The sequence below is a fragment of the Theobroma cacao genome, chromosome 1 (genome assembly GCF_053813885.1).
Source record: "Theobroma cacao isolate CCN51 chromosome 1, ASM5381388v1, whole genome shotgun sequence".
Lineage (NCBI taxonomy): Eukaryota > Viridiplantae > Streptophyta > Magnoliopsida > Malvales > Malvaceae > Theobroma > Theobroma cacao.
The window spans coordinates 5,974,950-5,992,262 of record NC_142639.1 but is presented as its reverse complement, the minus strand read 5'-3'; the positions used below and the strand labels follow the sequence as shown (position 1 = coordinate 5,992,262).

Genomic DNA, 17,313 nt, shown 5'->3' with positions numbered 1-17,313 from the left:
TACAATTCTTCCATACTTTTTATTTCCCTCAATTTTCAATTAACGGAAAGAAAAAAAAAAAAAAAACCCACATTGATGCTTCCCTGGAAACCCAAGTACCCAATCCAGTAGGGCAATAGTGGAAACAGGTTCGGCTTTCTAGTGGGTCTATGCTTTGTCCGTTTTAGGTTATGGACCCGAGCTCGAGTCACTATGAACTTAAGTCCATAACTATAAATAGTATTCCCTTCTCTTTCTTTTTTTTTTTAGAACGAACACATGTAACTTTGATCCATAAACAGGTTAGGAATAGTCTACTATTGTTTTTATAATTATTTAATTATCTATTGTCTTGTTGGGATGCCACCTGTATTCATCATCAGCACCACACTTCCATAACTTGCACGTGTACCCGGTGTGAACCTTTAATCGGGAAACTCGTGAGAATCAGGTGATCTGCTGCTTCATTTGTTTTTTTGTTGAAAAAGCGAGTTCATATTTCAACTTTAACTCTCGATTGCTACAAGTTGGGCACTGACGGTAGAGCATTTTAGTTCAGCCATGGTGCAGAGTTCGCCACTTTGGGTGGCATCGAATATAGGCTTTTGAGAGAGGTCATTGAGTGGGCATCCTTCCTAGGATCACTAATCAACTGTTGCGTTTTTCCCCCAGCAGACATGCTTGATAATAACAGCACCATTCACCAATGTCGCAAAGCCATCTATATTTCTATAGATTCATTCCTATCTACACTTGTCAATCTCCCCTAACTTAGTAACGAATAATGTCAGCAACATATGGACAATAAAATCCAATGCAAGTGTCGGCGAGTTTTCAGAACTTTAAACACATAACTTTGTTCGGTTGCTTTAATCATATATTGAGCAATACATTATCTTTATAATGGGTAAGCAAATTTGGTAAATTTTATCATGCACAAGTCAATCAAAAATTGTTTTTTAGGCACTTGATTGTTACCAAACAACCAACTTCTAATATAAGGATTATGTCTTGTCATAGGAGCAAATCGAAAATAGTAATTGTTTTTTTAATTTTTTTTAAAATTAAATTATTAATATGATTTATGATTTTGTATAATTATTCTTTAATCACTTCTTGTATAAAATCATAAATCTGTTATTATCTTGTTGATTTAATTCAAATTATATATCTTCAAAAATGTGAAAAGTATTTTTTTTAGACCTTTATAACATTAACAATTATATTGATATCTGTGCTTATCCTTTACTTAAAAAAATGATAAGAATTTAGTTAAGATATGAAACTGATTTTTCTTATTTTTATGCACCGACAATTTTAAAATTCTATTTAACTTGGTGTTCAAATCGAATTTTGCCAACTCTTGGAGCTAATTGTAGGATACCATATAAAATGATAGATAAGGACTGCCATTTGGATTGTAGCTTTGTAGCTTGCTCTATAAGTATTCAATTTTTTTTAGTAAAATTGAAACACACTTTTAGGGCTCATGTGTTTTTGACTAGTTGCATGCTTTCTATGCTTTCATTGTTTTCTCTTTACATTAGTAGAGAACATGGCCTGCCTTCATCAAAGTTATTAGGTACATTATTAAAAATTTGTCATATTAACATACAGGAATCACATTTTTAACAAATTGGGTAGTTATCATTGTTAATTTGTGTACTCAAGAAAGTAGGTAAATTTGAATTTAATTCATTTTCTGTTATTTGATTAACTTTTTATAATAAATTATAAAATTAGTTAAATTTATAATTAATAGGGATAAGAAATATATTATAATAATTTATCATTGAAGTGAAAATAAGTACTATCGTCGATGAAGGTTAAGATTTTTTTGGATTGGATTCACGTCGATAAAGAAAAAAAAGGTCTTTACGCCCTTTTCGTATGAGCAATCATAAGCAAGTTTTGCTCCAATCAATTGATCGAGTTACAGGAACGAGCATAAAAATGTGCAAATCAAGAGGAGGCGCAAATTAGCATCAGCAGCCACGTCATCAACGGCGAAGACCAATACACGTGTTGGTCACGCGAACCCTGGGCTTGCTCGATTCAGCGTTGGGCCGCGGGGCGCAGCCCCTGGTTCGCATCGTTTCACTTTTTCCAAGCTCTGGGGCAAAAATTTCTGATTGTTAGGAAACTTCTCACGGCTTGGGAGTCCAAACACTCCATTTCTTCCTTTTTCTATCATTGGAAACAGGAAAAGAAGAAAAATACTGCTACTACTAGTACTAATACTGTTAGATTTTTATTCTCTCTTTCTCTCAATTAAATTAGAGTTGTAATTTTATTTTTCTCTAAATGACATGAAAGCCCTAGCTTGAGACCGCCGCCTTTGCAATTTCGAGTTACAGCAACGTAAAACGCGCGCATGTAAGTTCCTCTATTTTTCAATTCTTCAAATTTAAATTTCTAGTTGTTACTTTATTAATTTTCGAGGGAAACCACACAAGGGAAATGAGAATTTCTGGAATTAGGCATAATGTTTAATGATTGTGTGTGGTTAATTTAGTTTCGATATCATTTATTTTTTTTCTCGTGATTTGTGTTTATGGAATATGTGATTCTTTGATTTCCTTTTTTTTGGTTCTATGTGGATTGGTTTTGAAATTGAATTGCATATTTTGCAGTTTCAGGGTGAAGAGGATGGGATATCTTTACTAGGGTTAAGAAAAATTTGTATGTGTTAAAAGAATAAAATTGAATTTAGACTGGACAACGATTTGGATTTTGAGTTAAGTTTGGTATATAGTGGTTATTGTTATTGGGAATGGCAGAAGATAGCCTCCGGATTGGCGGGCTTTCTTCTGGTTTGGCTGTGATATTAAATAGTGAGGATGAGAAGGAAAATTTGTCGAAAGCCCGTCTCATATCATATTGTGATGATTTTGGTCATCAATCCGTGGAGAGAGCTCTTGAATATGTCTTTGGACTTCCCAATAAATCACTTGGTCCGTTGAGTGGTCCCATTGACAGCAATCTAATTCGTTCTATTATAAAAAATCACTTGTGTTTAAATTCAGAGGCTTTGGTTAGTAACAGGGATGGGGTTGGTATTGTTAACAATGGCACGGGACCCGATGTCGTTGGTCTTGAAGAATTCAGTATTTGTGGTGAAATTAGAATCATTAAGCCGCCTTTGCTTTTAGAGAGCTTAGCAGTGTTCAGTAGCGCCAGAGCTAACGCCTGTGTTTGGAAAGGGAAATGGATGTATGAAGTAATTTTGGAGACTTCTGGTATACAACAGCTTGGATGGGCTACTATTTCCTGTCCATTCACTGACCATAAGGGTGTAGGTGATGCTGATGATTCATATGCTTTTGATGGCAGAAGAGTTAGCAAATGGAACAAGAAACCTGAGCCGTATGGTCAGTCATGGGTGGCAGGTGATGTAATTGGATGCTGTATAGACTTGGATCATGATGAGATTTCATTCTATAGGAATGGTGTTTCTCTTGGACTGGCATTTTCTGGCATTCGGAAAATGGGGCCTGGATTTGGATATTATCCTGCAGTTTCTCTTTCTCAGGGTGAACGGTGTGAATTGAATTTTGGTGCTCGCCCCTTTAAATACCCAATTGATGGCTACCTTCCCCTTCAAGCACCTCCTGCTTTTAGTTCTTTTGCAAAGCAGTTGCTGGATTGCTTATCAAGGCTGTTGGATATGCAATCTGTGGAGCGAGCTGAGCGGACTTCAGTTGAAAAATTGAGGAGACTGAAGAGGTTTGTTTCACTTGAAGAAATATTTCATCCTGTATCTCATGGGATATGCGAGGAGTTCTTCTCTGTTGTTGAAGCAGATTGTAAAAGTGCTGAATATATTGGGTGGGGTCCTCTTCTGTTGTTCTTGATGGGGATATTTGGAGTACAGGCACCGCATGATCTGTTGAGTTTGGATAGAGTACTTGATGTCTTTCTAGAATTCCAAGGATCACATGTTATGTTTGAGCACATCATAAATGCTCTTTCATGTGGTTGCAAGACAGCATCATTGGTTTTGACAGAATGCCCCTATTCAGGATCATATTCTTATCTTGCGTTGGCGTGCCATTTAGTAAGACGTGAAGAATTAATGGTGTTGTGGTGGAAGTCATCAGATTTTGATTTCTTATTTGAAGGTTTTCTATCGCGGAAGAGTCCAAACAAGCAGGACCTTCAGTGCATGATTCCTTCTGTTTGGTGGCCTGGTTCTTGTGAGGATGTGTCGTCTGAAAGTAGCATGTTGTTGACAACTACAGCTTTATCTGATGCAGTTAGTAAGGTTTGTCCATCGCTTAGAACTGAATGTTGTTGAATATTGCCTCTTTTTCCCCAGCCTTTTTTTTTTTTTTTTGTTTTTGGGTTGCCATGCTGCTTTGACCTAGGTTGTGAAGGAAAGATGAAGAATCTTGTAGTAGTATCAATACTATAGAATTATTGTCTAGTGAGGTATCGATAGTGTAAAATAATAGGTTCAGTATGAATCATAATTCACAAGGTAAAATACATGCATGACTTTGAGGTTTAGTAACTTTCCTCACTACAGTAGTTAGCTAAAAAATATAATTTTTTCTTCCAAATATTTTTTCAGCATAGCTTTAAGTTCTAGAAACATTTTGTGGATATATATGGTGTCAATTTTTTTCCCTTCCCTTTTTTCTTGGTAATTTAATCTGAGACTTTTTTTGGGGACCAAATGATGTTAAGATGTGAGATCAGAATTGTTCTTCCCTGATAGTTTTAACTTTTAAGGTGTTTATTAACCTTGGTTTTATCATTTGTGCAATATTCATCCTAAGGAATGCGTATTTGTCATTGGGCCATTGCCCTCTTGCCAAAAGGCTAACTTATTGGGATGTGCAGCGCTCATGCTTATAAGCCCAGGCCCCCTCCCTTACCTATCTGAACTCTGTAACATTCTCTCCCACCCGAATCCACATGCCTTTGTTGCGGGTTGGATCACCCTGCCAACTCCACCCATTGGAGTGCTTGGCATGACATCGGAGTTGAGTCTAGGTTGGCTTTGAATACCACTTTGTCACGGGGCCATTACCCTTTCTTGAAAAGGCTAATCTATTGGAACGTGCACCACCCACGCTTATAAGCCCATGACCCTTCCCTTACTTATCCGATGTGGGATTCCGTAACATATCCTTGGTTATTCTCTTTATTCTTACAGATCAAGATGACTTTCGTGCTGAAAAATATATGGAGTTTAATGTAAAGTTATGTTTACAATGTCACCTAGTTAATGAACACAATATGTAAGTTATCACTCATTTGGTGGTCATGAAAATATCCACATGATTAGGGGCATCTACCAGAGGAAAATGCATTGGCTCTTCTTGCATCCAAAATTGAAAATGCATATCTGTGTGTGTAGAAACTTTATATTAGAGTTGAATTGCCCCTATAAGGATAATGCACCAGGGCTCTGCTGGGGCAAATGGCTTAGAGTGTGTTATCCTATTGAACCAACATTAATAAATCCATAAATCTTTGTGTTATTTTAATCTATAATTATCTTTTCTTTCTCCCTTTCCAGATTGAGGAAAAGCATAGGGACCTGTGTCTCTTAGTCATACAGTTCATGCCTCCTATATCACCTCCCCAATTTCCTGGTTCTGTATTCAGGACATTTGTACAGAACCTTTTATTGAAGAATCGAGGAGCTGATCGAAATGTGCCGCCTCCTGGGATTTCAAGCAATTCTGTTCTTGTTTCTTTGTACACTGTTATTCTCCATTTTCTATCAGAAGGCTTTGGAATAGGGAATATTTGTGGGTGGTTGAAGAGCTGTGATTCCCATGGTCATGATATTGGTTTTCTTCATAGAGGTGGCCACCAAAGTTTCCCCATAGGTTTGTTTCTCAAGAATGATTCACATAGAGCTGACATTTCTAGGCTTGGAGGATCATTCGGTCACCTATCAAAATCTCATCCCCTGCATGATCAGGAAGCAGAAGTTATTCGGTGGGAGGAAGGCTGTATGGATGATGAAGAAACAAGAGTAACTCATTTAACCAAACAGAAACCATGTTGTTGCTCATGCTATGATGTGGAGTTTACAAAGTGCTCTAAATATCCTGTCAGAACTGCAACTAAAAGTTCCCGTCACCATTGCAGCTCTATTCCAGAAAGATCTGCTCAGGTTGCTGCAGAATGTAGCACAGGAAGTTTGAATGATGAGATAGCAGATAAACCTAGTTCCAGTGATCAGTCAGAATCAGAGTTTGGTTATCATCCAGTCCAGCATATGAGGACTGTAACTAGGGACAGTGATGTGTCTTCAACCACTCTAAGAGAGGAAGAACTTCTGGATGCTTTGCTATTATTGTATCACATCGGTCTTGCACCAAACTTTAAGCAGGTGAGAGTTCATTTGATGGAAGTTTCTCAAAATAGTGCATAAAGTTTGTTCTTTTTATAGTTTATTACTATTTCAGTTTCACATGATTTAGCATCTGTTAGCAATGGTTGGGACTATGGTTTGATTTCATTGGAGATGCATTAGCTTCTGCAACAATATTAAAATGATGCTGTGTCAGCTTTGTTTGCTTACGCACTTTGTAATGGTGGAAAATTGTTAAAACGTGGACATTGTTGACAGATAAAAAAGTGGGATTATCTTTTGACAAAATTATAAAAGATTACACCCTTCTTTTTTGGATGTAAGCTGGTAAACTGAAAATGGAGGCTTGTAAGTCCAACCAAGTCCCTGTAAACTGAAAAATGGAGGCTTGTAAGTCCAACCAAGTCCCTGTAAACTGAAAAATGGAGGCTTGTAAGTCCAATCAAGTCCCTATAAATGCCCGAATTTTATTGTGTGAACTTTTTGTCTTAAACGTTATATATGATCTTTAGCAAGAAGTTGAAATGATGTTTGTTGACTTTTATATAGTGATGTTCTGAGCCTATGAAGTTTCATTAATCTTAAAATGGCCAAGTGTTGGAGATTATGCAACAAAAACTTTTCATTTAATACCTCTGGGATTTGGCTGAAACATGAAATTGTCTTAGTCATATCTCCACGATTGTAATTTGTTATTATACACTTCAACACAATCTTTGCAAACTAACCTAAACTTATTGCATGTACAACTTTTGTCAGAGGCCTTGTGGCCTACTAACAGCTCTCTTCTTGTGAAGGAATATAAGAAATGGTTGGGAAATAAGCCATGGGTTCAAAAAAGAAACCTGATGTTGGGAAAGTGGGATTCGAGAAGGCTATCTTTTGTGGTGTAGCAGCGGTTATTGGTTCACCAGAAAAGAAAGTGTATCTAAATTGTTTTTATTTCATTCTAAATGATCAAGCTTTTTAGTTTTTACATTTGCATATACTTTTCCTTTGCTTTTCATAAAATATTTGAGGTACTTGAGTGTGAGTTAAACTGAACTAAGGTTAGATAGGTTTTTCCTAAAATTCCAGAAACGGTAATCTGCGAAAGGAGTTAAAGAACTGGAGTTTACATTTAGTTTTATTTATTTAAAAGTTTGGTTGAAGTTCCTTTAGATAAGAGATAAGCCAAGCAAGAAAAGTTTGATGAAAATGTTACCTTAAAAAAGTTAATTTAAGAAAAATAAGTTTCTATGCATGCCATAGATGTGAAAACATCAGAGCTTAGGGTGCTTCACCACTTTATCTGCATACACAAAATGCTGAGTGTGGTAGTTTTCATTGTTTCTACAAGCAATGGTCTATTTTTCTTGTGGTGCTAGATATAGTAAAGTTGGTTTGATTTTAAAATTTGCTTATTTTGTTAATGCTATTTATAAAATATTTGAGGTGTAACTTAAAGTGAAATCAACAAAACTAACATACACAAGTGATTGTGAAGGGATGGAAGCTGGCCTTACTGATTCAAATAAATATTTAATTACTGCTTTGTTCTTTTGTTTATCAATAATTTTGAACTCCAGCTGTATTTTATGTTTTCTGTGCGGATATTCCATGTATGTAGAACACCATTTCGTGAATGACTATATTTTATTTTTCCATTTTTAAGAATGAAAGGAAAAGAAGAAAGGAGAGATGCTTCTCATTATCTCTTGAGACAGTGGTTGAACTCTATGTATTGCAAAGTAATGGGGAACTTTTTTTGTTGTACAATCTGCTTTGACATGTTTAGCTGAATGTTAGAGTTGATGGCATATTTGTTAGAGGATGGTTTTTATGATTGCTATACTAGGAGAAGAAAATCACTTGGGGGTTTCAACTGTTTGACTTTGTAGTTTGAGGATGATTGGTATCTTTCTCACATATTCATGCCACTCCATATTCTTTTATAGGTCTAGTGGTTGTCAGGCTATGTTATGTAACTTTGGTGTTCGGTGCTTAATTATATGTCTTTGTGTGCCTGAGACCTGATAGTTATGTCAGGATACTGTTTTGCATAGTAATAGTTTGCAACCTGCTGAGGAAGTGTGACTAAGTTGTCAATTTTAACCATGATAAAAATCTATACTTTGTGTGTCTTGTAGTATTGAATTTTGAGTGTGTTTAACTTATTATTAATATTTTTATTTCATGTTTTCAAATTCAAGGTCCACCTGAATGACGCAAAATGCTTTATTGATCTTAACATGTTGAAGTGTTGACAAGGATACTTCTGTTTTTGTTTTTGCTCTGAAGCGTTTTTCTCTACAATATTCTTGTTCTTTTTTTTAATTGATTTTTATGATCTTTACCATGAGGAATTGAATATTTGCATCTCCCTTGAGTAGTAATTGCTTTTCCCATTCTTCTCGTCTTTAATGATGAAAAAAACTGAGAGAAAATATTCCTTTTATAGGCGTCATATCACATGTCTCAACAGTCACAGTCGATATCCCTCCTGGAAGAAGCGGATAAACAAATACGGGAACAAGCTTGCAGTGAGCAATTAAAGCGTTTGAAGGAGACTCGTAATAAAAATCGTGAAGAAGTTATTGATTGTGTCAGACATTGCACATGGTAAGATAACTAAGATTAGTTTTTTATTCCATGGTTCCTTTCTATTTTCTAGGTCCCATTTTTTTCAGTCGTTTAATTTGCTTGTGCTCTTTTCTTGTTTTGGTTTATCCCTTGGTGTTCAAGTGATACATTGTATTTCATTTATGATGTTAACAAAGTATTTATGTTATGATATGCAGTTTTGAAATCTTAGATCTGAGGAGACTTATCTAGCTTTAGTTATTAAATTTACAGCGATAATGATTATAATTATGTGGTATGATTATAATTCTTGATTCATTTTATTATTTCAAACATCAAGGTGGACACTTCAAAAGCTATGTTCTTGTGGACTTATTTAGGTTTGATTGCTTGCGAGACTTGTATTTTTATCTTTGCCAAACCTGAGTCATTCTTTGGACTTTGAGTTCATTTTTTTCTTAATAAACTTTTTGCATACTAATCTGGTTTCCCCACCAAAGTAGTGACAAGGAAATAAAGTTTTCATTAATGTTTGAACCAAAGTTGTTATGTGGACATATGGAGATTTGTTTGTGTTCTTAGTTAAAGATCTGTTTTATACAATTGTCTGTCAAATTCAGTTATGGCCGGTTAAGGTACATTACACAAATGGATGTATTCAATTTCTCTTTGTAAGTTTTAGCCTGAGTAAACATCTACTGGACTCAGTAACCTTTTTTTTTTTTTTTGTTTTTCACTCATTAAGTTTGTACTCTTTGTAAGGATTCTTATGGTATCTGACTGTCAATCTAACGTCTACAAAGGAGATTTACATATGATATAAGGCAATTTAATGTTGTATCCATGTCAACTGTCTGAGCAGTGATTGCCTTTATTTGCTCTTCATTTGTGAAATTGGAATTGGAAGTCACAGTTTATGCTACATGTATGCATGCTTGTGTGAGTGTGCACTTGCTTATTGAATTGATGTTTCTCAGTATACCTATTATCTGGAGCAAGGCTCACTGTTTTAAGAAATTAGAACTGGAAGATATGGTTCCTTTTTCTTGTATTTGTTCGGGTGAAAAATTCATATTCTAACAGGTGAAATTAGTTTGGTTGAGTCATTTATATGCTCATAGTTGGTTCTTTTGTCTTGATTAACAGGTATCGTGTCTCTCTATTTTCCCAATGGAAGCAGAGAGGAATGTATGCCACATGCATGTGGATTGTGCAATTGCTACTGGTTCTTAGCAAATTGGATTCAGTGTTTATCTACATCCCTGAGTTTTACCTTGAAGCTCTGGTAATATAAGTCTTCCTTCAACTATATTATGCTTTGTTTTTCCAATTTGAATCAAGATAAGACTATATAAGATCAATTGTGTGTGTTGCATATTGTATGGAAAAATGTTCTTTCATTTGAGTTTACACACACACAATGTTTACATTCCTTCTAAAACATATATTAAGTAATTGCAGTTTATAAGTGAATTGAACAAGAAACCTTTAAACATTGAATTCATTTGTAATTGGAGAGCTACTTGATTAAGCTACTAAATGGAACTTCAACCCAACAGTTTTGTTGTTTTGGTTTTTGAGAATTCAATGCCAGTGAATGCTATCAACATATATCCTGGTAGGATATATTACCTAGTAAATAAAAGATTCCCGGCAAGATATTGAAGAAGGATTTGCGTTTTTTCAAATCAGTTTTCTGTATATTTGATAGTGCATTTATGTTTTAAAATCTGCTTATAGACGACGTTTGCTATGCTTGAATTGGCATATGGGCCTTTCTAAATTCTTACTTAATGCGCTTCCACTTCATGTCTATTTTCCTTTTTTCTTCTCAATTAGTAGTAATTTCCCCTGTTATGGTTTCAGGTTGACTGCTTTCATGTCTTGCGTAAGAGTGATCCTCCATTTGTCCCGCCTGCAATATTTATCAAGCAAGGACTTACTTCATTTGTATGTTCTGTCTATTGATCTGATTTTATGATTTGCCTTGAGTTTTGTATTTTGTTATAGTTATCTACAGTTTACTCGTCAGAGCTTGTTTTGAACAGTCTTGTGATGGATTTTACTGTTTTGTTACAAGTTGCCTCATTTCTTACACTCTCAGCATTGCATTTTATAAAGCAAAAATGGTTGTATATGTAAATGAAAATGCCATAAACATCTCAAAGGACAGGTGTGATCTTTTGAATATTCCACTGTTAATCTTATTTCATGGAATGATGTGCTGCACAATGAAACAGCTCTCTGTAAAGTGTAACATATATGTTCTGCAGTCATTAACTGTTTTGATGTTCTTAAGATTCTTACAATATTCCCTGGCAAGAGAACAATGATTGTGCACAAGCTCTTAAGCCCATTAACAATTTGCTTTCTGCTAATTTTTGTTTTTTCATTATGGTTTGACATTAGTCTTATAACATGGACATGGAAACCTCTCTCTTTTTTTTTTTTTGGTTATTTTCTCTCTTTCTAGATTTTATACTCCCAATTTGGATGTTCACTTGAGTAAAAATGTACCTTGTTTCTCATATATGACTATATAAAGTTATATTAATTGGATAAATTTTTGGATGTTGCTTATCAACTCTGTTTCTCACTGTATGAACATTGTTGATTAAACATTCAGAAGATTCTGTTTAATACACGTTTAAAACTTTAATAATCAGTTTCTATTCTGTTTGTTGCTTGTGGTGGTTAGGGAATTGACATGTTCCTAGCTCCTAATTTCAGAATTCCGAAAATCACATTACCGTGTTATCTCTGAAACTTAACATATTTTTAACCTGATGTAGTATTAGCTCAGTGAAGTAACTTTTGGATTGTTCTTTGTTCATTCTAGTATGAGTTTTGGTCTGAGTTTTGTGGGTTGTTCATCAGGTGACATTTGTAGTTACCCACTTCAATGATCCAAGAATATCAAGTGCAGACTTAAGGGATCTTCTTCTCCAGTCAATATCAGTCCTGGTGCAGTACAGGGAGTATTTGGCAGCTTTTGAGAACAATGAAGCAGCCAAACAGACTATGCCAAAGGCATTACTATCAGCATTTGATAACCGATCTTGGGTACCAGTTACTAATATTCTTCTGCGGCTATGCAAGGGTTCTGGATTTGGTTCTTCTAAGCATGGAGAATCTTCATCATCCTCAGTTATTTTCCAGGTGAATAGTGAAACCATCACTATTGCTTGTCGTTCATCTTTCTCTCCCCAAAATCACTTCTGTTTCTAACTTTTGCCCTATGTGGGTCTCTTTATTTTTAAAGAGACTTCTGCGTGAAGCTTGCATCAATGATGAAGAGTTGTTCTCAGCTTTTCTCAATCGTCTGTTCAACACTCTCAGCTGGTCAATGACTGAATTCTCTGTTTCCATTCGAGAAATGCAAGAAAAATACCAGGTATAATTACATTCACGCTCAGACAACTATCTCCTGCTTTGTTACTTTAAATAACCTTTATGGTGGTTGTGTATTTGTGCTTTTCATTATCTATACCTATTTTTTTCTCACCCTTTTTCTTCTTAACTTAGTGACCTTGCATCTCTTCAGACTTATATGCACATTATCTACTTCTTTTCTATTACATTCAGAAAGTAGCCACCTAGTATAAAACTGAAAAAAAAAAAAAAAGAAATAGAAAACTAGGATAAAACTGAAAAAATGAAAAAAACAATGTCATAACACATGTTTCTGAAAAAGGCGGATACTCCCTAGTTTCAAAACATGACAGTACTGAAATGTCCTTATAAATACTACTACCTTTTGGGATAGGGAAAGGGTCAAAAGGTAAAATGTATGGAATCCAAAGATTGTATTTCTTGTCATCATTTTCCTTGCTATATGACTATTATGCTAATGGTCTCTGAAATCCAAGTACTTTTTTTGACAAAATTTTGAATTTATATGTATACTTATTTTTCCTCTAATTTTTGGAAGCAATCTAACATTGCATGTTTGGTGCTGGTTTAGTCCTACTTTAAAACATGGATAAGATGGAATATTATCTTTGTGTTCATGGATGGCATGCAGTGTGCGTTTGTTATAGCTGAATGCGGAGAGGATTTATGATGATTTTGTGAGGAGCATTTGGTATGTGTAAGGTGTGAGAGAAAAATGACTGGGGTATGCAAGGAATTTTATGTTAGATGAATCATAAGGAATGCCTTTTTAAGCTCATTTGAAAAAAAAAAAGAAGGGGAAAGAATGAAGCATGGCATTATGTGCATTGGTACTATGAACTCTGGTAGGTTCAAAGATGGCCCAATAATGTCAGGGGTTAAAAAGAAAATCATGTATGGTGATTTCCAATATTTTCAGCAGTTTAACATTATGACTTGCTAAAATTTATCTTACTGTTTTTAATCTTTTAATTCAAACATGACCCCTACATTTGCTACCCAGCATCTGTGGGATTGTAAATGACTTGCATCATTTTTGTTGTAGAATAAAAGTTATACTGCCTGCATCACAGGAACAGTTAACATTGTATGTGAAACTGGTACGTGTGATTCTCATTAGTCTTTGGTTTCATACTTGGGCTTGTTGCTGAAACAGACATTGGGAGCAAGAATACTGACTAATTGCAAATTTGTGAGTTGGGAAAACCAATGCTAAGTCTGCAATACATATCCCCTAGCACTGCCATTGACTTAGTTTGGGCTTTTAGTCTCCTGAAAGATTGAATATGAATTGGAATTGTCTTTGCCTGTTTGCAAAAAAAAAAAAAAAATCGGTCAAGTGAAGTAGCAATTCCTTTTTTTGTTTGGGTAGAATAAAATTAAAGTGGTTTTATCTTGTGGGCTGATATTTTTACGGTTACAAAATGAATCTTTACGTTATCACATTTGGACATATGGCTGGAACTGTTTATCAGTATGCTGGTTTGATTTTTGTCATTTATACCATATGTGAGGCTAGCCCTCCTTTTCTTTCCATATGAGCCCATCTTCCTTTGAATCTATGATTTGATGTTATAGACATGCTTTGCAGGTATTGGAGTTTCAGCCGAGAAAATGCTGTGTCATATTTGATCTCTCATGTAATCTTGCAAGGGTGTTGGAATTCTGTACCTATGAGATCCCTCAAGCATTCCTCACAGGCCCTGATACAAACCTTAGAAGGCTGACCGAGTTGATTGTTTTTATTCTGAACCATATAACTACAGCAGCAGACTCTGAATTTTTTGACTTGTAAGTTGTCTTCTGGTTGAGTTAACTTATAAGGCTGTCTTTTTATTTTTAAATTATAATGTCTAATATCTTTATTCCTGTCCAATTTGATGCTAGTCCATTGTTCAGAAGGAGAGGCAATATGTTAATTGATTGACTATTACGAAGCTGCATGCAAGATATTTGATGATATAACATTTTGGACATTTTGGATCTTGTACCACATTATAGTTGCATATAGATATTAGGCGCTGCTTCTCATTTTGTCATTTCGGACTTGAAATTTCAAATTTCAGTGGACATATCTTGGTTCTAGCCAATTATCTCCTTTTTTTAAAGATATTTGAACTGACTGGTCTTACAAATTGGCTTTAGTTATCAGTTGAACTAATATATATATATATATTTTTTTGAAAAGCCAGTTGAACTAATATATAGCTGCATTAGTTGTTATACAAACAACATGGTGCTATTAAATACTTGTTTACATTCTTTTTTCTCATATTATTGCATTTATGAACAGGTTACTTAGACGGCATGGTCAATCTTTAGAGAAAGTAAACAGAGGCATGATATTAGCCCCTCTAGTAGGGATCATTGTAAATTTGTTGGATGCTAGTGCAGAGTCAGAATTGAAGGAACAGAATGATGTTGTGAGTGTATTTGCAAGCATGGATTGCCCTGAAACCATGCATTATGGTTTCCAGTACCTGTTAGAGTATAATTGGGTTAGTACTCTTAGCCTTTAATTTCTTCAAGAGTTCATCATGTTTCTTTGTGCTTTATGGCATTTGCACGGTTGTTAACAAGCTGAGGAAACTTTTTCATTTCATTTCAAGACTTCAGTTGACTGCCTTTACGATCTTGAATTTGGTTTCACCTTGAAATTGCAGGCTACATCTTTTAGAGGAGAAGCATATCTTCCTAAACTTTGTCAGCTAGAGGATTTCTTGAGCCTCCTCATCAGCCATACTGAGCCACAGAAGATTGAGGGGCTGCAATGTGGAGAAACGGATGCAGACGACGGTATGTGCTGTATCTGTTATGCTTGTGAAGCAGATGCACAGTTTGCACCATGTTCTCATAGGTCTTGCTTTGGTTGCATAACTAGGCATCTTTTAAATTGTAAAAGATGTTTCTTTTGCAATGCTACGGTGTTGGAAGTCGTCAGAACCATAGAAAAGACAGTTGAAAGATAATAATGAATGTTACTCTTGAGGGCCAGAAATGCGCGGAAAGAAAGACAAGGAAAGGGAAAAGCAGCATCTTTTTTTTTTTTTTTTTTACCGTTAGTATTCACTATATGTGTTGCTATTTAGATAGCGATTTATCTTGTTGTGTATAAGCGTTTGCAAGGTAAAAGGTAAAAAGGGATTGGGAAAAGAAATCCTGGGTAATTTTGTAGGCCGAGTCGAGGGCAATTATTCTGTAAATATGAGATGTAAATGGCAAGGAAAATCAAAATCCTTTGGAAAGCACTCACACTCTACTCTCTCTTCGATGCTGGTTGTGTGGTCACACTTAGTTAAGATAAAATGGGTTTACTCACTTTAACATTATGTCAAAAGAGAAAGAGATGATAAGATTTAGTTTAACTTAAATTATAGAGTAACTAACAAAGCTTGAAGATTTAGTTAAATAATCGCTGAGAAAACGAAAAGAAACTAGCTCTTGCCGTGGAGATGTAGAGCCAAGCTGTGACACTGCACTGGAAATAATCCGTCTGTTCCCTTGGGACTGGAACTAAGTTAGATAGCCCTACCATTTAAACTTACGCAGTAAAAGTATACAAAAATTAATTTTATTTTTTTTACATTGATGCCATTAAAATTAAATGAAAGTTTAAAGAGACACTTGCCTTCACTTTTATTATGACTCATCAATGAGTACGTACGCAACTTTCTTAAAAAGTCGTTATATTTGTTTTATAAACATGATCATATATGTTAATAAATATATTTGATTAAAATATAAAATGCGACATACATTCAATACAATTGTTTTGTGTAAAGGTTAGGTCACCGCATTTTATGTTTATAAAAATTAGTTTTAATTCTTATTAAAACATACTTCTTTACCCTTGTACATATTTAAAGGAATATTATTTTATACGCTTTTGGTGGAGTTTTTTAAACTTCATGAGAATGATTAGTAGAATATTGTCGTGTGTTTTTTTTTTATTATTATTATTTTTAAATATATCCCTACGGAGTACGTGATAACCCTCTTAGCTTCAATTCCTCCAAAGGTGTATTGGATAGTTTTTCATATTTAAATACATATTTTACTCTCTTATTTAAAGTAAATAAAATAAAAACTATACAATATCTAGCTGTATACGTTTAAGTTACAAGAAAAACTTCAAATTGAATACTTTAGGAATGATTACATGTTGGCGTGACTACATAAGATGACATCTAGCTGGCATAATACTCTTTTTTTTTTTTGAATATTTAAAAACGTTGTGTTTAACAATGCTTTTCTCTTAATAATGTGGTAAAAGCCTAAGCTGTATGCAGGGGCGGAGGGTAGTGTAAAAATTTTAAAATTATTTATTTATTTATTATATATATTTTAATATTTTTTAAATCATTTTTTATTTAATAATTTTTTTTATTTCTACAAGTATTTAATGAAATTGGAGTCATTATGGTGAGCATATTACTGGTTATCATATAAATTTTAACTCAATATATTAAGTCTATCAAATATAAAAAAAATTAAAAGTGAATCTATTAACTTAAACTCATTAAGTCTTAATATAAGCTTGTTTGGCTTAGTTTTTTTTCTAGTTTAAAAGTTATTTTGAAGCTTTTATGAAAAATAATAGTTTTTAAAATTAAATTAAAGTTGTTACGTAAATTTTTTTTATAGGTTCTTTTTTATAAATTATAATTTTGATTAAAATTATCGTAGAGAGTATTTTTTTTGAGAGGGTAATATTGTAATTATTCTTAACAGATGAGGATAGTTTTGGAATAGAAATAAAAATTTTCTTGCATTTGTAAAAGAAGATAAGAAAAAACTCTTCATAGGAGCTTTTCCTGAAACTCTTTTTTTTTTAAAAAAAAAAGTTACTTTTTTTAAGAGTTTCTCAAAATTTATGTTTGGCCTAATTTTTGCTTTTAAGAGGTAAATAAGTTAGAAAAAAGTCAGGCCAAACAAGCATTAAATATAAGCTTATCATAACATATTATATCTTAACAGTCTAACTTAATGACTTATCATAATATATTATATCTCAACAATTCAACCTAATAACTTAAGTTGTTAAG

The 17,313-nt window shown here is 34.1% G+C and overlaps 1 protein-coding gene across 1 annotated transcript; it reads left to right on the top strand.

The window, feature by feature from the left end:
* The first annotated feature begins 2,120 nt into the window (after window positions 1–2,120).
* On the top strand, window positions 2,121–15,516 carry LOC18611662 (E3 ubiquitin-protein ligase RKP). Its single transcript, XM_007048035.3, has 11 exons — window positions 2,121–2,355; window positions 2,613–4,243; window positions 5,507–6,331; window positions 8,754–8,914; window positions 10,022–10,160; window positions 10,742–10,825; window positions 11,753–12,034; window positions 12,138–12,269; window positions 13,860–14,059; window positions 14,562–14,766; window positions 14,932–15,516. Exons 2-11 carry the CDS (start codon window positions 2,753–2,755, stop codon window positions 15,235–15,237), a joined length of 3,825 nt encoding a protein of 1,274 aa, XP_007048097.3. The 5' UTR covers window positions 2,121–2,355; window positions 2,613–2,752; the 3' UTR covers window positions 15,238–15,516.
* The last annotated feature ends 1,797 nt before the right edge of the window (window positions 15,517–17,313 follow it).